Source organism: Carassius gibelio, chromosome B13, assembly GCF_023724105.1.
Source record: "Carassius gibelio isolate Cgi1373 ecotype wild population from Czech Republic chromosome B13, carGib1.2-hapl.c, whole genome shotgun sequence".
Lineage (NCBI taxonomy): Eukaryota > Metazoa > Chordata > Actinopteri > Cypriniformes > Cyprinidae > Carassius > Carassius gibelio.
The window spans coordinates 9,561,322-9,587,569 of NC_068408.1; the positions used below are offsets into that span (position 1 = coordinate 9,561,322).

Here is a 26,248-nt window from a genome sequence, read left to right on the forward strand (position 1 = left end):
AGAAAAACACAAAACAGGATTTAATGCACACACGTGTCCACCCTGACTCCATCCGCGTGGAAAGCGTTTGAAGTCGCAGTTCAGAGGGACACTGACATGCGTTCACATAATCAATGGAGGAGTGGGAAGTGTGTGGGGTAGTTTGGCTGTTTGTGCAAGGCTCATATCGCACCACCTGGGCAATATGGAGCCCTGGAGGCCTCCGTCCTTCATTTGCAGATACAGAGACTCATGTAGAATTCTGTAGGAAAGTAAGAATTATATCACCCCCCCCACAAACACACACACACACACACACTCGTTACAGCCGCCCGAGGACTCCAGATCTTGCTGCATTGCAAGAGGAGCCCAGATTGCTCACTTTATTGCTAATTTAAAAGAGTGAATGTATTTCTTTGGTGAGGGAAAGCTGGTTTCATGATGTCAAGACTGTTTAATCTCTTACTGTCAGTGGCACAGGTTTTATTTGAAAATTAAACTGGTATTTACCTCATTTTAAAACCACAGGTGGTAACAAAGATTGTGGGTAGGACTCTGCAATATATCACACTTATTGAAATGTTGCACATATCTGTGAAACGTAAATGCGGGATGTGTCATTTTCTGTTTTTAAATACACTAAAAAATTCACTTTAAACACACATTATTACGTTTTTTATTGCATAACATTGAATTTTTGTTTTTATATTCATATATTGTGCAGTCCTTGTTGTGGGTAAAAAACTGGTGCGTTCAGCCAAAGTTGTTTCACATTCTTCAAGAACAGCAGAATCATGGAATATCACAATATATTCCTGCATGAATGGACTATTTGTCATTTTCAGTTTATTTTACCATACAGAAGCCTGGCTGTTTACAGTTACAAATATTGATATCCATCAAATCAGCATATTAGAATGATTTCGGAAGGACCATGTGACTGAAAAAATGGCAGCAAAAAATTTGCCATCACAGGAATACATTACATTAAAAATATATATTAAAACATAAAAATATTTTTAAAATATTACAGATTTTACGGTATTTTTGTACTGTATTTTCTAAATATCTTGAGTCGAAGTTATAGTTTACATTTACAACCAAAAACTAGAGCAAGTATGGGAGCAGTTGTTACCTGTACTTTCTCCTTTTTCTGGAGGCTTGGCTTCCTCGTCCTTGGATTCGGCGTCAGGGCTCTTGCCTTTGGAAAACAAACAGAAACAGAAAAACAATTACACTCGTCTCAAAAAATATCTGGACACCCTAAAGACCCAGATGCACCCTAGAAGGACAGACGCCAAGGCAGAGACAGCAACATGGATGTCATTCGTTTTGAAAATAAATTGTTTCTTTTTCCCAAGCTTGGTTTGTTTTCCCTCTGAAATGAGATGTATTCAGCCAGGGTATGAATTCGACTCCTGTGGTTGTGTGTAAAACAGCCTGTATATGGAGGTAAAATTCATAAAAAAAACTCTTTCTAAGTAGGATTTGATACTGTTTGCAGATATATAGTCATACATATTGAAAATATGTGGAAAAAATAATAATACATATATACATACACATACAAACTATATGTGTTTATAGAAAAACACATGAATGAACAAGCAAACTTGAAAAACAATGCAGATCCATCTTTATGTGCCAGTTTGCACTCGTGATTCATGCGTCGCAGGTGCTCGGCACTCAGGTAAATTCAGATTTAGCCTCTGTCTCTGCACAATCTCCAGCTCCGCCTCACCTGCTCTTAAAAACCTCTCTGTTTTGCTTTCCTCCAGGGAACATAATTGCAAGTATCTCTGGCTCTTGGGTTCGGTCCAAGCAGAACATTTGCTTTGCCTCCTCTGCTTGGCGAGACTACTATTAATAATGCTCATAGCTACAGCCGTCAGAGTTGGTAGGGGAAAAGTAAATCAAAAGTTGGCGATAAGGATGTCAAAAAGCACTGATACTTCGGTACCAAGTCGATACTCTCAACCCAAAACAAAACAAAACAGCGGCTTATGAGTGTGCAAATGCGATTCAGAGCTCTGCAGTCAAAGTGACATTTAGTGCAAGCTCAACGGTAGCCGAGCAGAGACAGGCTGTGGCTGGTTTTGTCCTCGGGTTTAAATGTAAAGTTTCTATTGCTCTACATGAATACCCAGAGGGAGTCAGGCCATGCGCCTGTGAGTGTACAAGCGATCATTTCAGCGTGTGCAGTGGTGTGTGTCTATCGATGCACATGTTCTGATGTCTGTCAGTGTATGTTCGTGTGGATTGGAGCGAGGCGTCTCATTAAACAGATGCACCCCCAAAACATACACACACACACACGCATGCACAAGAGCGTCATGGTAATAACTGTATCTGACAGCCACTCTCTCTGTCCGTAATGAGACAAGTTCAAGGACAACAGAGCCAATCCAGATCTTTCAGCGAATGGGTACAGCGTGAGACGTGAAGCGTAAAGACTGTGGAGAGACCCAGTGAGATTTCTTTTGCTCACTAGCATGTAGACTCCATGTGATTGGGTAATGTATATATTTTGCATGTTTTCTGATTGCTGTTCTCGCCAAAGGATATTATGAGAAATCAGGAAATATGCATTGGTCTGAAAAAGTATTGGTAAACTTTTACATACTTAAGTCATACTTAAATATGAATGAATGTCAAATATTAAAGCATCTGCAAACAAATGGTGCTGGAGGTTTCAAGTGAACCAGATAGTGTCCAAATACTTTAATACTTGAATAATAATAATAATAATAATAATTGAATACTGAATCTCTTGTTTTATTACTTAAAATCTTAGACACTTTTGTGAAAAGATGTGCATGCTGTATTTTCTAAAATTATCTGTTATTTTGTTATCTAATGCAAATTCATTCACAATATTTTGAAACAAGAGTGTCTTAAGTGTTTAACTTTTTAGATGATGACAAACCTTCTAGGTCCTGGCTTTGCATTGCCACGTCCTCAGTAGATTCATCTGAAATACAGTATATAGAGAAATATACTTAATGACATGATTTTTGTCTTTTTTCTTAATCACCAGCACCCCCTCCCCCTTCAAAAAAAAAAAAAAAAAAAAAAAAAAAAGACAAGCAAGAAACATCTTTTTTTTTTTGGTCCTTTCATCAGTCTGCAGTTGCTAATCCCATATTAAAGAAGAGAGGATGATTGCTATCTAATCACTCCTGCTGCTGGCAGAAATGAAAGCACAAATTCCTCTGTGAAGAGGAACAGGAAAGATTCTGGCTGATGTTTGATTATCAAACATGTCTTTTTCTTAATGGCTTACTGAGGATGAAAAACTTCAGTGTGATTTTGATATTAAAATTTGATATTACAACATCATACAGATTATTTAATCCCATTTTAAATTTAGTTAGCGAAGTTTCAACCATTTAAACACAGAATGTTGCTTGGTTCCAGTTGTGGAGTTTGTTCCAAGGAGAACAAGCAAATCATTAAGTTGAAGTAGATAAAATAATTAATTGAGTACAGACAAACTGCTGTTGCTCCTAAATTGAGGTGACAAGACGATGACACAAGCTAAATATTAGGATAAAAAGACAGGAACATTTTAATGATGTGTCTTTCAGAAGAGACAAGCACTGTAAATCTGCAGACCTGCTCTTCTTGCTTGTAAAATATAACAACTCGGAAATGACTCAGGGCTTTGTACGAGAAGGTCAGTGCCAGGAAAAACAAAATTCTCTTAGCTTTGAACGATCAAACACAAAACGCCTACCTTGCTGGCTCATCATTTCTTCATCCGGCTTTTCATCTAAAAACAAAAGATAGTCATGGAGAAAAACACAGATGTATTAAGAAAAACATGCTACTGAAATTCTTCTGTTACAAAAACAAACGACAACAACAACAAAAAAACAGAAACAAAACATTTAGAAATAAACACAAATAAGCTAACTGAACAAAATGAAAAAGATGAAAAAAACTAAAAAACAAAAACAAACAATCAAACGAAACCCACAAAGAATCTAAGCAAAACAAAACAAGAGTAAAGCAAACCAAATAACAGAAAAAAAGTTTAAGCAAATCAAAACAAAACAGAATACAAACAAACCCCCCAAACACAAAACAAAATAAAACAACAACAACAACAAAAAAACGTTAGTATCATAACCCCAGCACATCGATGGGCATGTTAAAAAGTTGTCTGGCAGATTTATCTTCCCTCAAGATCCTTGATAAAGTAGTCCACACATTTGTCTAGAGGAACGCTCTACTACTGTGGTCATGTTTTACATCAAATATTTATAATAGCTCTGGCATACTGGATGTTTCATGGCTGCACTAATTTTGTGCTCTCTCAATATCTCTAGAGTGCCGTCCCAACGGACAGCTAAATACATCTCCGCAAAGTCCACACAGAACTCCCATGAGCCCATTGCCGTGCGTCCCAGGAGCTTACATGAATTTGTTTATCCCAGGTGGGTTTAATTTTGTCCTTTTCTGTCACTTTAGTCCTCTAAACTCGACATCTCCTCCTGCCTCTCTCGCCTCTTCGGTGATATCATGATGCTCTACCAGACTCCATCTCTCTTTAACCCAGATGGGGTTTGGGATGAATTGGAAAATGAAGACCCTGACACAAATAATCCGTTGAGCTTGACAATGGCCATTACGCTGCTGACATAATTGCCTTTTTTAACAAGCTGGTGTGAGAAGCAATTTTCCAATGTCTGAGCAATTTATTTTCTCACCACCACTCTTAAAATAATAAAAAAATGAAAAAACAATATGCTAAATGATACAGCAGACCTTCTTAAAAGGTACCGTGTTTTGCTGTTAGCCTTACCTCTAGTGCAGCTGTCAATTAAATTCAGCTTTACACACACTGGACCCCTCTACTTCCTCAATACTGATAAATCAATAACAGCATATTATGATATAGTGACTTTTATTCATTTAGAGGGCAGAGGGCAATTCTCCAGTGACCGAAGCTCAATGTTTTGCTCACTGTATGAATTATTATGTGGGAGAAGGCTAGTCACCCTGTGGACTTCGAGAAGGTAACTTTACAAATGCTGCATCACAGAAAGAAAGGAAGGTACTAAGCCATATACAGATTCATGTTGACCCACGATCCTGTGTGTGGGGTTAAAGCACTGACTAAGGCACAGTCGCAGCTTCCTTTTGCTAAAAAGGCACTGGTCTTTGATGCTATTCTTATGAGGAAGCTGAAGGTAAATTGGATTCTGAAATCCTAAGATGATTAATCATCTCCGTTTCAATGTGAGGTCATACAACAGCACATACACCAGTAAAAGATGTTGTTTATAATCTGCAGACAAAAGCAAATTATTCGGAGAGACGAGAGCTGAGTCATGCATGCTTTCACGATGGCCTCTTTCACACGAGAAGCAGTTAAAAGCATAGAACGCAAAGTTAAAATAGTTAAAGGTGGAAGATTTAGAAGTTTAAAATATGAGTAAGCTATTTCCTACCAGTGGTATTATTAAAGTGAGAGACATTGAAATAACCTAGTATAGAGCAATCCCAGCTATCAACAAATCACTTCTTGTTTATTACACATGCAAACAACAAAAACTAAGGCGAGTAAAGACAAAGTAATAATTTTGACGCAAGAGAAAGGACATTTGAGGCCATGGAAACAAGCACTTGGTGTCACGTTTCATTATTTTATGAATTTATAAAGCTGTAACGTTGAATAAGGATGTGAAGTTCAATGCAGCGACCCAGCAGAGAGTCGTTCAAGCAGCAGATGGCAGTAGTGTAACAGAGTTCAGATGAAAGAAGATACAGCACACGTTCAGGAGGACGCTCGCTTGCATACACAGAAACGCTTCTGTGAGCTATCTAGACAATATTTCTAATGCCATACATTTACAGTCACATTACTATGGATCCGTAATCATACAGCATTGAACAGCAGCACTGCCTCTTTCACATGGTGGGGGATTCTCTTTCCTCTCAGTTAGGCTCTCTGAACACAGTTCATGGTGAAGAAAACCGGCACCATGAAAAATGTATGAGACATGAGAGAGAAAGGTGAGTGAGAGTGTCACAATCAACAGATGCTGCTCAGTGGCCCACAATCTGAATTCTGCGTGTGTGTTTGTGTGTGTGTGGTGGCTACCACTTTTAAGAGGCGCACGTAACTCATGCGGTGTAGAGTCTTTTGATTCAGTGTCTCGATCTCTGTCAGGGATGGAGCTTAACGGCTGTGTTTCCAGCTGGGCAAAACTGTGGACTTGGAGACACTTGAGCCTCTATCTACAATATACAATTGTAAAACTGCCCCCCCCCCTCTGTATAAATGCATCACTGAAGCTTCCTGTCGCTTGACCCCTCCTGCACTGTTTTCCTTTCCATCCTCTTCTTGTGTTTTCTTTTTCGATTTCATTGCCTCCATCTTTCCCTCACACACACATTCTATCTTTCTTTCTGTCAAACACATTTGGTTAATATATATTTTTTTTCCTATTTTGTGAACTGGAATGGCACAAAAATGTGTGTGCAATAACAAAATGTTTAAAGTGCTAATTAAAGAACAAATTGGGTAAAAATCAAGTAATGCAAAATTTAAAATACAATTAAAAATGAAGAAGTTAATTAAATAAACAACAATAGTTTTGCTAAAGCATTAGCAGTTAATCTGTGGGAATTTAAAAATGTGCAAATAATTATTACATTTAGAATCAAAAGGAATCAAAATTAAAATACATTCCGTATAAAACAAAACATGAAATAATAATAAATAAAAATATTAATGAATAACAAAATTAAGTAAAAAGAAATTAAATGTAAAATATAAACATTAGATACAAAGTATATGGTATATATATGAAAAAATATTATTTCATATAAAATGAAATTATTTTAGCCTACAAGTAGTGATTTTAAATTAGGCTAATGATATGCTGGATTATGTATCTCATAAAACTGTATTATATTATATTTAATATTTTATATTAAACTTTTTTTTTAGGCCTAATTATTTTTTTTATAAGGGAATGATACTAAAGGCACGTTTAAATGTGTAATTAAGAAGGTTAAACTTGATGAAAATAAGTTTAGTGATATAGATATGATGCCTCCACACACAGACCTGCTCTCTTTTTCTCTCCCTCTCCAAACATGCCCCCTCTGCCTTCTACATCTGCTGAGTACACAGTTAACAGCTCGACCTGCCGCTCCGCATCCTGATTCACCCGTCTAACCTGTCACCTCCTAATCTCTGAAATGCCGCACAGCACACACGCTAAAACACACACTCACCCCACAGGCCATCTGAAAAGCTATCCGGGGGCGCTAAAATGCTCAGTCCAGTTCTGCGAACAATCCCTCTCTTTTTCTGGCAAACTGATCCCCTTATGTATGGATTTCACGTGGATTACATCACAAATCACTTCATCCCCCAAGAACTCTGTCAAGAAGTCCAGTCTCTCCACCCAAGCATCTCGTCGGCACTCTTAGGCCACAACCCGGCGCTGATGGATCGGATTGAACGGATCGCCGCAGCCGGAATAACTGCGACTAAACCTGCCAGCCGCAGCTAATGCCCCTTTCTGTCTGTTTGTCTCGTGATCTGACTGACTTCTCCAGAAGAAGAAGAGCCTCTGAGATTCGCACATTCCTTTGCTGTGAAGGAAGGCAAGTGGGAGCTTATCTGGCAAAAGGTATTGTTTTCTTTCGCGCTCCTCGCAGGTAACCCGTTGAGGAACACGGGGAGAGTTCCAGATCAGTGCTTTCGGGGCCAGCTGTCCCCTGAGCATGTGGATGTATGAAGTGCTGCTTTAGGGAGAACAGCACTAATGCTTCTCTGTCATTAGCGGGCTGTCTAAAAGGCCCTCTTGCTCTAACCTCAGTTAGAGAGCATCCCCTCAGGGAGAGTAGTGAATGTGTAACACAAAGCAATATCCCACCACGGCTGTATATCAACTTCCTCTGTTCGTGGAAAACAAAGTTTGGCCGGCGGGAATCCAATAGGCTGCAAGCTCTGGCTGAAGGGTAATGTGCATGCGAAGCTCATTTTCCATGAATCAGAAACGTGACTTCAAAAACATATTTAATGTGCCGCCGTACCTTGTTCCCTGAGTGACACCGCATTAGAGCGAATGCATTTGATGTTGGCGACAGCACTAGAGGACGAGGGGTGCAGCTAACACCTGTGGATAAATCATAGCTTTGTTCTGCTCCTCGCTGCCTCGTAACAAACGCTGTTGATTGAGCTCAACTTCTGCAGAGCAAAGCTTTAATGTTTACGCCGTCCTGTGAAGGTTAAATGCGGGCTCTAAACAAGGGTGTTTGTGACTAGATTGGTTCCCATTAAGTTTTTAGATATGCAAGAAGTTGTGGAGGCAGTGGCACAAAATACAATCTGAATTTCTGAACTTGGTTTAGAAGCACACTGGTAACAAAAATGCTTTGTAGTTTTACAGTAAAATTTAATTCAAATCATGTGATGGCGTTTCTTCTTTTGTCTTATAAGTTACATGCATGAGGGTTTCATATTACATATGTTATTATTTTAGTGTCATGTGTGTTACCATACTGGTGTTTTGTCTTTGTGTACATGAAAAAAAATTAGATTCCACAAAAATAACTAGAAAATGTTTTACTAGAAAGTACTGTTCAAATTTTCTACTTTAAAATGATGTTTAGTTCAATGTTACTTGCAATCTTCTTTGTTACTAGCAATTTCTGAGTGAATATTGTAGACCATTTTTTTTTCAGTGTGTGTGCACCTTCTTTATATGTATAGTATTTACCTCAGCTTATGGAAAAGCTATTTATGAACTGTGTTTCATCATGTGGCTTTCCTATTACCATTTGTGTTTTGTGGTGGTTGTCAGTGTATTATAAAAGGTACCAGATTTCATTAATTCAGTACGTTAGTATTCTAAGTTTGTCAGTTAATATATATATATATATATATATATATATATATATATATATATATATATATATATATATACACACACTTTTCTTGTAAATTTAAGCTAAACTGTACTTGTAAAACTAAACTTTTTTTATAACCTTCTGCCAACCACAGCTGCAGTGTTTTTATTATTTGCAGTGTTTTAATCATATATATATAAAGACAAAACTAAAATAAACCATTCTTTTTCAGGCCTAACTATTCCAGTTAAGGATGCACTGATCAGGATTTTATTTATTTTACAATCAAATGAGCCGATTCCCATTCTGATTGCCAATTTAAACTAAACGCCTTCCGTTTCCACTATACTCTCTCTCGCACATACATACATACTCTCTCTCGCACATACATACATTCTTCTCTTACATACATACATTCTGTATGTGTGTATATGTATGTGAAAGGAGAATGTATGTGTGTGAGAGTAGAAATATATGTATTTGTAAGAAGAATGTAAGTGTGTGAAAGCAAGAATATATGTACGTGAATGGAGAATGTATGTGTGTGAGAGTGCCAGAATGAATTATGGCTTGTACGGCCCCTCATAGTTTCCAGCTAAAGTGTTAACTTACTAAGAACAACTGTAAAAATATATTTAAGAAATACATATTGTTAAATACTGACTTGATTTTATAGTAGCATCAGTATTTGATAGAAACTATGGTAAATGTTTGTAAGGGTAGTCCTGGAATATATTTGTCATTTTAAAAAAAACTAAATCTGGATGTTGTCTGCTAAAGTATCAGTTTACTGAAAAAATAACTTTTTCTTTACGTTGCAAATACTGAAGAGAGATACCAGCCTGGGGAAATTTCCCCAAAGACATCATTGCTGCCTGCTTTTATATTAAAGAAAGAAAGAAAAAACACCATCTCCAAGCCTCTGGCTTTAAAACAAATTGAGAAATTGTGGTGTTAATACCCTGCTGCCGCCCTTCAGTGTATGAATTGAATTATATTTGGTCCATCTTATTGAGAAGTGAGTAATTGTTTCAGTGCTACACAACCGAAAAGGCAGATACGGCAGAATTCAAAGCTAATGGCTCCTTAGACAGGTATCCACACCCTGACAGGACATCCCAAAGAGACTTAGTTTGATATTCCCTTAACAATGCTTGGAAGATGGGAATGCTGGGTGATACTGACTTTGACAGTTGAACCTTCGCTCACATTAACACAGGTTTTCTCATTCAGTACCTTTTTTATCAGCAACATCATCATCTTCCCCTCCTTCCACAGGCTCCATGTTACCTGTTGATAAAATCACACCACTCATCAAAAAACTATAATTTTACATTATCTAAAAATATCCAAAATAATTATAATTTAACAGAAGTATAAATAATTATTAAGCACTGTTAATTAAACTGCACAATAAATATTAAGAAGTACAGTTATGAGTGGATTCCATTAGAAAGTTTTACTTGTGTAATATAGAGTACGTTAGTCAGTGTAGTGCCATATTTGATATTTGGCAAGAACAAAAACGAGGCTGCATGGGATAGAAATACAGTGCATTCAATGGATTATATACTATTGTTTAACAACATACCGATTGTTGACCTGATGAAAAATTATTTCCAAAAAAGAAATGTTCAGTAGACAAATCCTCCATAAATTAAAGTTGTGAGCTGGCGAAAATCTAAGACCTTTGTATCCATTGTCTGCTATTATACATTATCTGAACAGCTCTGATAAGGCTGAAATGAGCGAAGGAATACTCTGCTATTGTGTCACAGGCCTTGCTGGAGTGTATATACATGCACCAGGTGATTCTGCATCAACAGGGGCTTTTGTGTGCCTCGGCAAAACCCAGCTGATAAAAAATGGGGGCTGTAAAAATGTCGCGTAAGGGATTTTGGTGAAAGACAGCAAGAAAATAGGTGAAAAACAGAGAGAGGGAGAGAAACGGATTGATTGATAGAGAGCGGGAGAGAGCTGATACAGGGGGATAAGGGGAAAAAAAGCCTCAATTCCATGTGAGAATGGCAACCATTTGAGCCTTTGAATTGGTTCCAGAGAAAAAGAGAGAGAATCAGAGCCAGAGCTAAGTGAAGCACTGCTAAAGGCCAGGGCTTGGCTGCCAGTCAGACATTCACTGAATGAAACTGAGGCTATAAGCTAGGCGAAACTGCTGGGGCAGGATAAGCAGGGCGTTGAGAGCTACAGTGTGTGTGTGTGTGTGTGTGTGCAGACGTGATACTTGGTGTGTTGTGAACAAGATAGAATCCTGATAGGTGCTGCCATGTCGGGTCATCCCGGTCCAGTGTTTACAATGAGGTATAACAGTGTCCACAAAAGAGGTGATTGGTCTCTCTGGTATTGTGCAGAAGTAAACGCAACCGCTCAAAGCCCCAACATGAGATCTTACAGTAGTTCAGAGGCCGGTTAGATGCTTGTTGGAATACCGGTTTATAGAGCAGCCATAAAAAAGTCAAAGCTAAGTGCTGAAAAAAAAAATGCTTGTTCTGGATTGGATCTGGTTTTGATGGGCGTCTTGGCTTACAGCTCCAGTCCTGTGAACAGCTTCTCGCATTTGTAGTAAAAATCACAGCATGCTACTTTTTTCACTTCATGTCGAGCTATGAAAATGTTCTCCTGCTCTAAGATGCTTCATTTAGCACTCCTTCTCTTTCACCCTCTGTGTTTTCAATCATCTAACTTTTGTGGAAACAATCAATGCTGGCCTTGTTATCCTGCCAAAAAATGTCCATCTCATAATTCCATGGAGTTTAACTGCTAGACATGTTTTACCTGGGTTCAGTTTTACAAATAAAAATAAAACCACTACTATACAGTGTTAATTATTATTTATGTACTATTATAATATGTATTTTTAGTTCTAGCAATGTGTTATGTTTTTGTAATTTTAATTCCTATTCTTTTTTTTTTTTTTAGTTTTAGTAATTTTAGTACTTCCGTTTAAACTTGATTTAATCTGGTTGAAAAGACAACATTTCTAAGTTTTTCATGTGTGGATGTTTTTCATCTAACATTTTACTTCAGTTAAATTTCAGTTAGCACAAAAAAATTGGATAGCTTTAGTTAACAATAACTGACTGAAACCCTTGCATAGCATTCTCAGAAACTATTATCGTCCAACCTGTACAGTTTTGTAGTCCAGCCTAAACCGAGAGATAAACCCAGATTAGATTACCATTGTACGATGCTCAGTTATCTTTTTGACAGTTGCTTAAGCAGGTTTGGGACCATTGAGGCTATGTAAGCCGGATTTAAGGGTCTAGCGCTGGGAATTAGCTTAGCACTGAATAGCTTGTAATGCTGTACCTGCCGCCGTCTATTTAGCTCCTGTAGCAAACGCGCATTAGTCACAATGAAACACCTTTATTTTCGATCTCTTTTTGTCACTGTTAATGTACAGTCAAAGAGGCTTCCAGAAGAAAGCCTTGTAATCTTTTCTGCTTTTCTGAAAGTCAACAAAGGAGGTTAGGTGATTTGCATCAGAATGGACCGCCGTTAAAAGAAGACGTGCCAAACAAATTGCATTCCCATTTGATAACGTTTGATTGTGTCATTGCCGACAACATGGTGAGCGAGTCCGTTTAGCTTTCAATCAGTCTGACTACGGTCCAAAACAATTCAGGCCTGTAAGAACACAACACCTGGCAACCTTCATCTCAATTAACTTGCCAAAAGACCAAAGTTGCACATGGTAACACCAGCAAAACTTTTTCAGGCATTCGAAGAGAAAATGCCGACTCTTGTTTTCTTGTTTAAAGGCAATTGTAGAGCTGCCACCCACAACAAAAGGCTCGATTAATCATAGAGAGAGCAATTCAGATGCCGTGGATTAAACTTCGTCGGGCTGCAGGATATTGGATGTGATAATTTCCCATCTTGTTTGCAATTGTGAACACTGCATTAGGAAACATTGTCACTCACCTTCTTCCACACTGGCATCTTTTTCATTCTTATGGTCGTCATTATCTGCAAGAGACAGGAAGAGAAACCAGAGAGGTCAAAAGCTATGATGGCAAGCCCGACATGATCAAAAAAGAAGCCCGGTGAGCGATTTACTTAGTCCTATTAGCAGTTTAACGAGAATTTAGCAAATCAGGAATACAGCACATTTATTTACAGAGATGCTCCCCTTTGTGAGACCTCAGAACAGGACTGAACAGGAAACAGAAGCAGAACAAGCATTGATTTTTACATTAAATCCAAGGTTTCTCTAAGGATTGAAAATATGTGGTTTGTTGAGTCCCTCAGGCAGTTAGTTCTAATGAAAGCTGAGCAGAGACAAGCCGAAAGCTCGCAGTCTGTTTGATCTGGATGGATGTATTATTTGAGTTCAGGCTGCTATCAAACGCTCATCTGTGGAAAGACAATCGCGCTATTTGATATGATCCAAGCAGCAATTAAATTCAGCATTTGGAGGAGTGCCGAAATTGTTCCAGGTTGAAGGCGACATGTCTATATCAGTGGCTCCTAACTGGTTTTGTTTTAGAACCCACATTTTTTATTGAACATAATCACAAGAGCAAAACATTTTAAACTACAAAGCTAAGAAACTCCTTAAAATGTAACATTGCAATGTTACGATAAACTGCATAGACCCAATAATATCTGACAATATTAACATGACATTAACAATAAAACTGACAATTTTATAAATGTAGCAAGTGTTATTCTCCAAATTCTGGGCCAAAAAGATAAATATGAGGCAACCAAAATCATATCCTGTGCGAATCATTTGTGAATGTGGCTTTGTGTTGCTTTTATGTTTTCATTTTTTTTCTTTCATATATATATATATAGTCTTCAAGGATCGGACTAGCTTAAACCAAGTCACAAATGATTTTGCAAACTGATTTTCAACCTTTGACGATACCAAAAATGACAAATGTTTCTCCCTCCTTTTTAAAAGTTTATTTATTTTGCTATCATGACTACTGATGATTACACAGTGCATTTAGCATTGTTTCTTTACTGCAAATGTGAACAAAACAGACCTGTATCCTGACTATGGGTTATGATGGTGAACTATTTGTCCAACATGTATATATTTGTCGTATTTTAGATTTAAGACGTACAAATTTGTCTAAGATTTTTAAACAGTAGGCGATCATCTGTTGTATCTAGCTCTTGTCAAAGACATAGTTTTATAAATCTCTAACCTGAAAAGACTTGTTTCTGGGTCCCGACCCAACAGTTGAGAACCACTGATCTATAGGATCTGAGTGATTTGACCTGACTGTATGTAGAAATACCTGTATTTCAGCCATCTGCCAGCTAAATATGCAGGGATCAGCATTCCTCCAGTGCACAGCTCTCTTATATTCTCTGCTCTGTTCTTGTTCGCTCTCATTCCCTCCTGTACAGGTCCACTGCTCTCTTTAACTGTTGTTTCTTCTTTTTCTTTTTGTCTATACTTTCAACTCAGAGTTCTTGCCAAAGAAGTCAGTATGTCTCCTGAATCTGACTCTCTCTTTTTCTGCATGAGTGTCTTTTCTCTTCTTGTATGATGCCAAACCTAGTGGACCTGCAGCCCAGTCTGTCCTCTGCCTGGTTACAGCTCGTTAGCCATCCTTGACGACTGTTAGCTATTACCACAAACCAAACAGGTTCCAAGTCATACAACGCTAGCTCATAATTAGATCAATTCTCCCAGACTTCTTCCAGAAAACTAAATGTTTAAAAGAAATTCTAGCTAAAAGAGAAGAGGGTTTTTCTTTTTTCATAAAGCCAATATAAATCAAAATGATTTACTTTGTCCACAATAAATCCAGGAACAAGCAATATCAAATTCATCAGTGCATCTTATTCTGAAGAAAAATAGATTGTCTTTGTAAAACAAATGCTCTTCCTTTACAATGAGTGAAATTGTGGCATCTATTAGCTCCGTTCTGGTTTCTAACACCTACTTTTTATAATCCACTGAACTCCAAATAAATTCCACCATCTTTTTTTCATTGAATATCTTGTTTCACTCAGAAATAAATCACATATGTTGAATGGGTTGTGAATAGCAAATCACTGTGACTTCAAAAACAGCTTTTTTTATTTCATTTTCTAAACCTCTTGCAGACCTCATCAGCATGTCATCCTCAGACAGGCACATGGTCACACACAGAAAAACACGTTCACACACTCACACATCCAGCCTCAAGCAAAAGCTCCTGCTTTGATAAAACACTCCTGTCATCTGTTCATGAGAGGAAGACTGTCAAATCTCCCTCAGGATGGTGGGGCCATGTTTCTCCTTTTGTTTAACACAGAATAAAAGAAAAGCAGGCATTTATCTGGGGAAAACAGTGACATCATAACATGCTGAGTCACACTGGACAGGGAGCAAACCCTTTGGACAACCTTCAGCAAAGAGCAAGTGCCCTCTGAGCGTGTGCCAGTTGATTATGCAATATCACAATGAAAGTGCTGTAAATGTAATGCACTGCTATGCTGTTATGTGATTATTTATTTATTTATTTTTGCACGTTATGCTAAATGCACAAAGCAAGACTTGTGCTTGCTGCATTATTCTGTCCCTGCAATGCTGATTATTAAACAAAAAATGTAAGGTAAGTAGGTATGTATCTATGTATGGAGACTTATGGATAGATGAATGGACACATGGACAGATGAATGGACATACAGAAAAAGACCAGAGATGGATGACAGACAGAGACAGACAAATAAATAGATGGATGGATGGACAGAGACAGATCGACACAAAGATGCATTGATGGATGATGGATGGATGGATGGATGGACGGACAGACAAATAAATAGAGGTGTGGTTGGACAGACGGGCAGACAGAGTGATGGATGGACAGAGACAGACAGACAGACATATAGATGGATGAATGGACAGACAAACAGTCAGTTAAATAGATGGATGAATGGACGGAGACAGACATAGATGGACAGATAGATAGATAGATAGATAGATAGATAGATAGATAGATAGATAGACAGACAGACAGACAGACAGACAGACAGATAGATAGATAGACAGACAGACAGACAAACAGATCGACCTACCAACAGATAGACAGACAGACAGACAGATAAATAGAAAGATACCTGTAGATAATTTTTAAATTAAATACGTTGCAGTAATTATGTGAGCCAAAACAATAGATGTCTAAATGATTTGGAAAGACACAAGACACATGTAAGCCAACTAACTAGAGACTGTTCTAATTGCACTGACCAGATGGACGGCACTTGCACAGACACCACCGTACATCCACTGTCTCTGCTCCTCAAGGACAGCCAGACATGGGCCCCTGGGGGCCAGAGAGTGTGCTGGAACATGCTGCCTTTCAATCTGCTCGTGTCTGAAAGCATTTTAATCAGTTGCAGGGCCTCCCAAACCAATCAATTATTTTAATCAATCAATTAGAGCACTAGGGTGCGACGAAAACCAGCTCACCACCCACCATTTTGTCAAATTGGATTAATATTCCAGGCTGAGAAAAAACCAAAAGATAAATAATAATAACTGAAAGGATGTAATGTTACATAGCCAAGACAGAATTAATTTACAGTACAATAAACATATCAAAGCTTTTCTTACGATCAAAATATCCATAGAAATTACAAATATTCAACAGCTGCACTGAAGTATTTTATTGTACAGTATAGTGTTAGAAAAGCTGTGTATGTTAATGATTCTGTCTCTTGAAAGTAACACACAGCTAAATCGCTGCTAGCTCCTCACCACTAGCATAATGACTGGATTCCTAGCTGTGTAAAGCGCCACACATGGTGGCACTTCAAAAAAATTCCCATGGTGTGTTTGATGATACTAATGCACCGGAACACACTCAGTGTTTGTTTCCTAAAGAGTGAGGACGTTGTGTGTGCAGCCTTCATTTTCAACTCTTTTGGGGGTCCAGGAGGCCCCGTTGACTTACTTCGGACAACCATCATAACACCACAAACACCCGGCTTTACAAATGATAGGCTTTCTGACACAGTAGCACTGGGAGAGGAAAGCCTCTATTAAAGATAGCAGGGGGAGCTGTCGTTTGAGAACACAGCACAGAAACACCATGTTAATATGGATGTGGCTGGTGGACCAAGAGTGAATGAGAGCGTGAGAATCAGATTGAGAGACAAAGAGAGTGTCTTTCACACATTTTCACAGTTCTTTTTTTACAATATACCAAATCTACTTATTTATCATATCAATATAGAACACTGAAACACTGTGAAAGAGAGAACATTAAATAAATTCTGCCTGCTTTTTTCATAGTTGTAACCAGCTGAAACACAATCATAACCCACATCAATGAAACACAGAGATGGCACACCGTCTCCTAGCTCTTTCACATATCTATTTCATCCTCATTTTCTGACAAATGTATTCTTCTTGGTCCCTTCACTGACTCATAAATGACTGTTACTGGACAGCAGGCAGTGATGTGTGTTGTACTCGCTTACATAAGCATCGGATATTCTTCAGAATCCTCTCGCAGGCCCAAACCCACTAGCTCCATCATAATGGACCTCAAACTGCTCTTTTGGGGTGTTGAGGCTCTTGAGGGAGGATAACAGCGGGATACATGGGATGGGATCGCAGCTAAGCAGAGTTGACAGTGCAGCTGCACTGTCTTAGATACTGACAGGACTTCAAAGACATTTCTCTTCTAAGCAGAACTATGACTTGGAGGTAGGAGGAGTGGGCGACTTTGGGACATTGGAGATGTGAGTGTGTGTGTGGAAGATGCACAGAAGCGTAAAGGAAACAAGCATTTCATTTACAAGACTCACCTCTAAATAGCTTCAAATAACTACATAACTACTTTTTGTCTTTTAGTGCAGCTAACTGCTTTGTAAAAATGCAGTCTATTAGTCTGCTAATTCAAATGAGCAGCTTGTCCTGCACAGCTTGCACCAAACATACAAACCAAAAACTAAGTGAAAAATGCATTATAATTGACCATTTAGGAGTCAAGATTAAGGAAATCTAGAATATAAAAGCATCTGTACGAATCTGAGGATTTTAGGTGATAAGGAGGAGGAATATGTCGAGATGGAGCTCGATTTGATGAAATTCTATTCGAGCTGATATGTCTACGATTCTAAAGATGGAGCCAGAGCCAGGTGTCATCAGAAAGAATCGATGTGACTGGATGACAGAAGTGAGTGATAACTCCAACAAACAAACTGAGGGATAGGAAAAGTACAGAATTCAAACTAAAGAAAAGCAGAATCTCATTAATGATGGTGTTCCTCCTCCTCATCTGAGACCGCAGAAGGAAAAAATCAATGGGTGAGTGTAAAGAAAATAACTTTTAGAAACATCAACATGTAGTACAGGCAGAAATTGGGCTTTCACAACATACCCTCACACATTTATCTTCAATTGGATGTCTTTGAACAATAGAAACAAGTGTGTGATAAAAATGAACAATAAATTGGTAAGTGGTAAAGATTTACTCACTGTTGCAGTTGTGTTGTGGGAGGTTGTAAGATTTACTATGTTGTTGCTATGATGTTCAGATTATCATTATTATTATTTGATTGTCTAAACAAGCCACAACACAATTTAAGGAATAATTAATGTGCATAAATGTGCAAGTTACAAGCCTGAAAGAGGGGTTCCCTGAAAGAGGGGATCCCCAACCCTTGCGTTTGAGTAATAGTGATGCTTGCTTTAGCATAAAAAAATAGAGTACTGCACAGTCATATTACGATCTCTGGATAATAATAAACCAACAAACAACAAACTAGCTATGCCTTTCTGACGGTATGACTTTCTTATTTTTTTTGACAAAAAATAAGATATTTCGAAGAACACCCTAGTGAAAAATAAATATACTGAAATGTATTTGAAATACATTCATTTCATGCTAAGTATACCACAAATACATTAAACAATTTAGGTACTTAATATAAATACCATGCAATTGTACTTTTGGTATACTAAACTGGTATACCTGAAGTCTGCTAAATTGGAACAACTAATTTTGTATTTAATGCACTTTAATTGTGCGGAAGTAGTTCTTAAGTTCAACTAAAGAAATACTGAAATAGAATTGATTATGGAACTATGTGGAACTATTTCAAGTTTGCATTATGTACACTTAAAATGTCTTGCATATTTAAAGACCGATATTTTTCAAAGATCATACAATGCTTATCAATAGTGACATGACACATTTTAGGCTCAATAAAGTAGAAGTACTCCAAATAAGGTTGAAGTATAATTTTTTATATCAGTAAGTCGTAAGTGAAATGTCAGTGAATATGTTAATAGATTTGAACTATCCTTAGTATGAACTAAATGTATTTTAAATATATTTCTTTTTACTAGAGCAGTTTTTGTCAATACAATGAAAAACATCTAAACATTTTAAAAGATATATAGAAAATATATTTTAAAAATATCTAAGGAAATAAAGCAATTCATGTTTAGCATTGCATAAGTTTTAGTTTCCATTTTTTATCACCTACTCTAGTTTTAGAAGGCCATTTCTTGGATATAAACTTTTAAAGCAAACACATAAAAATATAAAACAACTGCATCAAAATAAGGCTTTAAAACACTTGCATTGCACATTACAGTTTCCAAAATCTGTTATTTGCTATCATCTAGAAAAATGTTCTCATTTCTGCAGCTGCTTTTTTTTTTTTTTTTTTTTGACAGCTGGTTGGGAGGCAAACACTGATGAGACAATTTGCCATATGCAAATGCCCTGTTTGCATGTCCCAGCACTATTCCTTTCTATTTGCCAGTTGTCAGACACTTTTAAGGCTGCATAGGAAGAGATTAAAAGAACACACGATCCTAACAGGTACACACAACACAAACAAAACTATTCAGAAGAATACATGGCTAAATTGTTTTGTGAAGTGACAGCACAACAATAACTTCCATCGTTTAGCAACAAGGACAAAGACGATTTTTCTTCCAGTGGTATAGACGCAAAATCAGACGAGGGCTTCTATGAATGCACGAGTAAGTGAGTGGAAGAGAAAGAGAGAGAGGGAGTAAATGTATGCGGCGTGTCAGAGAGTAGCCACAGCGCGAGATGCCGAGTGCAGCTTTAAAGCTCAGTTAAAATGAGCACGTCTCTTCCGCGGCTCTCAGCACGCTGGTTCCCATGGTGATGATGATGATGAGGTGTTGAGATCGAGCTGTCAGACCCTTGTTATTTTTGCACATTTTACAACCGGCGCTATCAGGGACACCAGCAGAGCTAATTCAGTCCTATTGTCTCTCTCTCTCCATCTAAAAAGCACTTCAAAACCCTCACTCCACAACAGTTTGCCCTAATATACCATCCTCATGATAATTTCGCTCTTCTGGAATGTTCTGTCTGTACCCTCTCCTCCTGCGTTAATCAATATCTAATACGCAGTCAGAGAAACATGCTAATGATGTCGCTAAGAAAACACAAATGATGTTGCTTGTTGAACAGCGAGAACGACGAGCATGCTTCACTACAGATAATAACTCCATATGTCACTTAGAATGATTCTCAGATTAAACACAGATACGGAACAAGCTATTTAAATACGGTATAAAATATGGAATAAGACGAACGACTACTTTAATTACATTAAAATTTGACAGAAATGAGAAAAGCGTTTTTCTGTGGTTGATTAGAGAGTTTAATAAACTATGTTGAAACCAAATTCAGGACTCACAAACATGAAACGCGCTAAAGGTTTGCAATTACTGCAGATGACCCCTTCTCTGCATCGCTGACCTCTGACCCCATCAGACCACTCTCTCTGTTTATTAATCAGTGCTCGTGTCTGCCTCCTCGACCCGCATTTTAATGATAAAACCATTTTGTGTGACTTTGGAACTATTAACTTGACCTCTCAAACTCCTTAAAAGCCCAGACTTTGTGAATTACTCTTTACATCGTAGCATTACCATTGAGATTGCTTTTAAAGAGCTTCCTAACCACACCATTTAGTCAATATAAGAATTAGGTCTTGCAGAAATGGTTCTGATTTCACAATTAACATAAAACAGCATGATTAATCAAAAGTGAAGCACAACATTTGTGTAATTTACATGCATTCATCTGAACTCATCTCTGCACATGCTGTGAGTTTGGGTCATTTATAACAAGCCTTTGGAATAAAAAACAAAAAAAGCCAAACCATCTTCTCAAACTTGTAATCAAAAGCGCTTATAAATCAGCTGTTGTCAACATAATGGAAGCTTTTAGGGCTCTCTGTGGTTTTCCACCAAAATACAAGCTTATTAATGTTTGAAAATAAATAAATGAAGGCAGCCATAAATATTATATTATAAAACAGTTTAACTGGATTTTTTTTCCCCTTAACTCATATTATTATTTTTATACAGTGGAATATAACAATACTGTTTCATATTTTTATTTAACAATAATCATAAATTTGAGCTTTTATTTTTTAAATCACAATTGGAATTTTATCAGAAAATATTTTCCCCCTAAATTGTGCAGCCCTCTCATAGCCCATGCAGACCTAAATTATTATTTTGGTGGCAAAACATCTTGACTAACATTATAAAGACCCTTTTACATGATTTATGTCTACATCACATTTCATAGCCAATAAAAACGGTGCTAATGTATCAAAAGACTTATTCACAACTTCCTGTATAGCTCCTGTTTTTTTTAACCAAAAAATAAATAATTAATAATAATAACAATCTGGTGCAAAGCTATGATGCAAGTGATGTGAAAGTGCGCTAAGTGGGAAAAAAAGCATCCACACAGGGGCATCATGCACTCATGACTTTTGAGGGTGTGTGTGTGTGTGGAGGGGCACTGTATAACTGATATAGGCTCATGTTTTATTTATTTTGTTTCCCTATTTATTCGAAATATTTCAAAATGTGCAACCTATATCAGGAAACATCTCGATTCTCAAATATGTGTAAGTAAATGCATTTTGCACCTTTATAGATTAGGTTATTTGATCAATAAATGGTGAAGGGCAAAGTAGACTTAAAGAGTAATCTACAGTATTAACGACACATAAAACCCGTACTTTTTACTCAAGTACCAGATATGGTTGTCATGCCATAAAATATTTTTAATACGACTGACTTTGCTTTTAATGTGAATTTTATAACAACATTGTAAGTTACTAATTATAACACTTTAATTTTACAGAGAGCAAAGAACGTTATTTCATTATCAACGAACATTTTCATTTAGTCTAGCCAGAGTTCAGGCACTCTCAAAAACTCCCATTAAAATCACTCAAGCTGTTTACACTGTGAAATTAATATCTTACTTACATTCGTACGCACATCTGCACTTTGTTGTTTCTGATGAGATAATTTGCCAGATAATTCAGTCAGCAAGCAAAAAACACAGCGTTTCAGCGATGACTCAACTGAATGTCTCTGATTGGCCATAACATTCATAAACTCAACAGAATTGTGTGATTGGTCAGAATGCAGCGATGCAAAAACGCGTCTGTCTCCGGCAGAACGCAGATTTGAATTTAGCAGCTGATGGTGTGCCGCACTGAACGATATAAACAAACCAGTGTGATTGTATCAAATAAAAAAAATATTAATCGGCTATTTTTGTCTTTTGGAAGCTGCATTCAAAATCCACTTGGATCAGAAATCAGAGGAGGCATGTGAATGGGCATGACGCCTTTGACCTAAATATATTACAAAACTATAAAATATGGTCCTTTCAAATTTAATTGTTTTTGAACCAAAAGAGACTTCAGTGAGGTCCAAAAAAACAAAAAAAAAACCAGAATGAGTGAGAAGGAGAATACTATCCTCTAATTTGGAGAAAGCTGAAGTGGGGTGACTGACTCATTCTGATTGGTTGTAAATTAAGAGAGTAGCGCCTCCGCCATCTCATTTCTGAACACTAATACAAAGAGACACGCCTGGGGAACACGGAACTGGCTGATATAATTACAAATTCTCTGGTGAATTCGATCTTTCAGCACGACCTGGAAGAAGGAAAGTGTGTGTATGTGTGTGTTTGTGTGTGTGTGACAGGAACATGACAGAAACAAAACATTCAGCAAGTAGGGGAAAAAGTGAGTGTCTTGATACCTATTATTTCGCCCGGTTCACAAGTCCTAGTATGTGTTTGAGGAGAGGTAATGGTGGATTATATTACTCTCCCGATACTGTGCATTCACCATTCCCCTGTTTGTTTGTGTATGTGTGTGTCCATACAAATGATGAACCTCCAGGCAGCAGCTCATTTGGAAACCTCCAGGGGGTCTTGTCATGGAAGTGCAGCGAGCTTCAGACGGAGGAGCGAGACAGCAGGACACTTGGGAAGGTCCAAAAGGGCTCCGGTGCAGCCTGCACTCACATCATATGTTTGTTTAGCACTCAGGGAGATTGAAAAGAGGCTTCCTGAGAGAGACTTGGCCTTTAAAGAGAGAGAAACGCTACATGGGCACACAATAGACAAGTTCCCATGGAACTAGCTAATGCCACGTCTGATAAGGCGGGAGTGGGAGTAAAAAATTAAAGAGAGACAAAGTGAGGGATTGGGTGAAAGCAAAACAGTCATATTGACATTGACACAAGGCCAAAGTGCAAGACAAAGAAAGTGAAAACCGAGGAACCGACTTCTAAAGTTCCATCAAACGACAGTTCATCTTTACATAAACCAACGCCAGCACCAGAGACCACATGATCCAACCAGAAACAGGCAAGCAAAAGTGTGAGGTGGAATGTCACTGAGGAGGTGCCGTCCTGCGTGCCTCCGACATCTGGGGTTTGCCGCCGAGGCTCAGGATCACTGAGGGTGTTGACAGAAGTAAAGCCCCTTTGAGTCATGCTCTACATATGGACCTCCAGGCTACAACGATTGCGCTTCAGAAACAAGCAATCCGTACTGTGAAATACTAGAAGTCAAAATGCTCCACACCTGTTAAATTCATACACTAGAGTATTTCCTTGGATTCTCAAACAGCGAGGAAAAGCGAGATGTTATAGGGGCCTAAGAGCTTAGTTACGAACTGAGTTTGTGGAAACACCAAAAATCACTCAAAGGCAGCTGGTTACAAACTGAAACGTGAATGCAATGAGCCATAAGATGCAGACAGTAAAAACATGTTCCAATTAACAAAGCCTATCCTATTTCTCTCAGTGTGTTTTATTTTTTTATTTCTTCTATGTAGCATTTTATATATTCTTTAAACATATCTCTATGGTTTTTTTTTCAGTGTTAAAATGCTTTCTCCTAACTTGGCTTAATGTGCTATAAGTAAGCCATTTGTAAGTTGATTTCCCCAAAGGCAGCTTCAACATTACTCTGTTTGCCTGACAGAGCAATATTGAATCTGGGAAACTGTCTGAAAATTATTTTAGCAATTACACAAAAAAGGGTCATCATTTATACATCCTCATATACATCCCCAAAGTTCTTTATTCACAGCAAATGGTAACATTTTACAGTAATGTTTCATTAATGAACATTATTTAATGCAGTAGCTCATAAACTATCACACCCCCAAATGAACATTTTGTCATTAATCACTTACCCCCATGTAGCTCCAAACCCGAAAAAGCTTCTTTCGTCTTCGCAACACAAATGAAAATATTCTTGATGCATTCTGACATCTCTTTAAACCCTCTCAAAGACAGCAATGTAATTAACATGATCAACTTCCAGAAATGTAGCAAGGAGATCGGTAAAATAATCCAAGTTCAACTGTAATTTTACGAATCTACGAGAATACTTTTTGTACTCAAAGAAAACAAAAATAACAACTTTATTCAATAATTCGTCTCCTCCACATCATCCTAGTGCCATTTTGGAGAGTATCCACTGAACGCGTATGTTGTTCTGTGTCAGCTGTGCCATGCGGATATGCTGTTTATATCATTTACGCTTCAATTTGGATGAAAACAACGTATCTGCATTGCGCAGCTGACACAGAACAGTGTTCCAAAGATGATCGAAGCTTTTATGGGTTTGGAATGACATGGGGGTAAGTGATAAATGACAAAATGTTCATTTTGGGGTGGAGTAACTCTTTAACTAATATGAATAAATGGTTTAGTATTTTTTGTTATTTCACGTTAACTAATGTTAAGAAATGAAACCTTATTGTAATGTGTAACCCAGCAATTGGAAAAAAAAAGTGACCACAGTCTTCAGCATTTTACTTTTGTATTATACAGTTTGGAACATCATATAAATGATGACAGTAAATGAGCACATGTTGACCTAACACACATTTTTGAATGAAATAGCCATTTAATTGGAACACAATCTGACTTCGGTTATCCTGATTTCTATGATCAAGGTGGGGTGAAATCATTTTCTGTTCAAATAATTCAGCCTGGGTGGTAAATTACCATAAACAGGTTTTGGTTATGTGGAATCCAATCACTGCCTGCTGTGCTTTATTTGTGCACTTTGACTACAAAATATGATACAAATTCTTCCAGGCGTCATGCCAGTCAGACGCCTGACACTGTGAATCCTGCCTGATGCCCGAGTAACAAGGTTTGAGCTGAGTGGGTGTTACAACCAACAAATAAAATGAAGTAAGATTCCAATAAGAAGATACAGTACCTGGGGAGAAGAAATCTGACATCTTCCTGTTGTAAATCTCATAATCTGTCTCCAGAAAGACGCAGAATATGACACGGTCGATCTGCAGAAAGAGCGGAAAAGGGGCATTTAGCATAATGGAAACCTGGATCAATGCATCTCTGGGTAAACACATGGCTATGGGCAGAACTATTAATAAATATGAATGTACTATTACTCAAACCTGTCATAACTAGAGCTTAGGGGGCTCATTTATGACACTGAGGCATTTTTAGAGACTTTTCTTGCTTTGTAATAAAAAAAAAATCCCAAAGTGTTTAAAACAGCACAAAAGTTTATTTAGTCAAACAATTTTGGCAAACTATCGATATACACAGAGCAACAGTGAGGCTTCATCAAAACAGCCAAAACATATATTACATGTACAGCTTTATTCTACATTTATTCTTGCTTGGTCTGTAATAGCATGATGGAACGCATATGATTGGACAAAAGAATTTTGGTCCTACGACTTCCACAGACCACTTAACTTATTAAATTATTTAGACCACTTAATTTAGCGATTGATTTGTATCGTGAAGAGACTTTCAACCAACATAACAAAAAATGTTTTTAATACCAAATCGCCTACTCTACCTTTAAACAGTGCGCATTATCCAATCATAAAATTCTCGAACAGTCACATGCTACATTGTAGCCACGTTTGTCCACGTTTAAAATAGTGCGCGCCATCTAGTTGTCATTTTGAAACAAATAAAAAAAAGTTTTTTTGCATGTACATTGTTCAAACTAATTTATATAAAATGTCTTAACAGGTAGAATCATACTGGAAATAAAAGGTCAAGATGATTGAACTGCATTATATTATGGGACGTATCGTAAAT

At 37.6% G+C, this 26,248-nt stretch overlaps 1 protein-coding gene across 4 annotated transcripts in view; it reads right to left on the bottom strand.

Moving 5' to 3' along the window:
* Positions 1 to 26,248, bottom strand: part of macrod2 (mono-ADP ribosylhydrolase 2) — a 501,746-nt gene that overhangs the window by 23,896 nt on the left and 451,602 nt on the right. For 2 of the 4 annotated variants that reach the window (XM_052572472.1, XM_052572469.1), the window contains 6 exons: positions 25,386 to 25,467; positions 12,796 to 12,840; positions 10,090 to 10,143; positions 3,716 to 3,751; positions 2,906 to 2,950; positions 1,115 to 1,180 (listed from right to left, as the gene is read on the bottom strand). In XM_052572472.1, the coding sequence (XP_052428432.1) occupies positions 1,115 to 1,180; positions 2,906 to 2,950; positions 3,716 to 3,751; positions 10,090 to 10,143; positions 12,796 to 12,840; positions 25,386 to 25,467 (328 nt within the window). The remainder of the gene's footprint in view (positions 1 to 1,114; positions 1,181 to 2,905; positions 2,951 to 3,715; positions 3,752 to 10,089; positions 10,144 to 12,795; positions 12,841 to 25,385; positions 25,468 to 26,248) is intronic. The other 2 variants (XM_052572470.1, XM_052572471.1) reach the window with 2 other exon arrangements.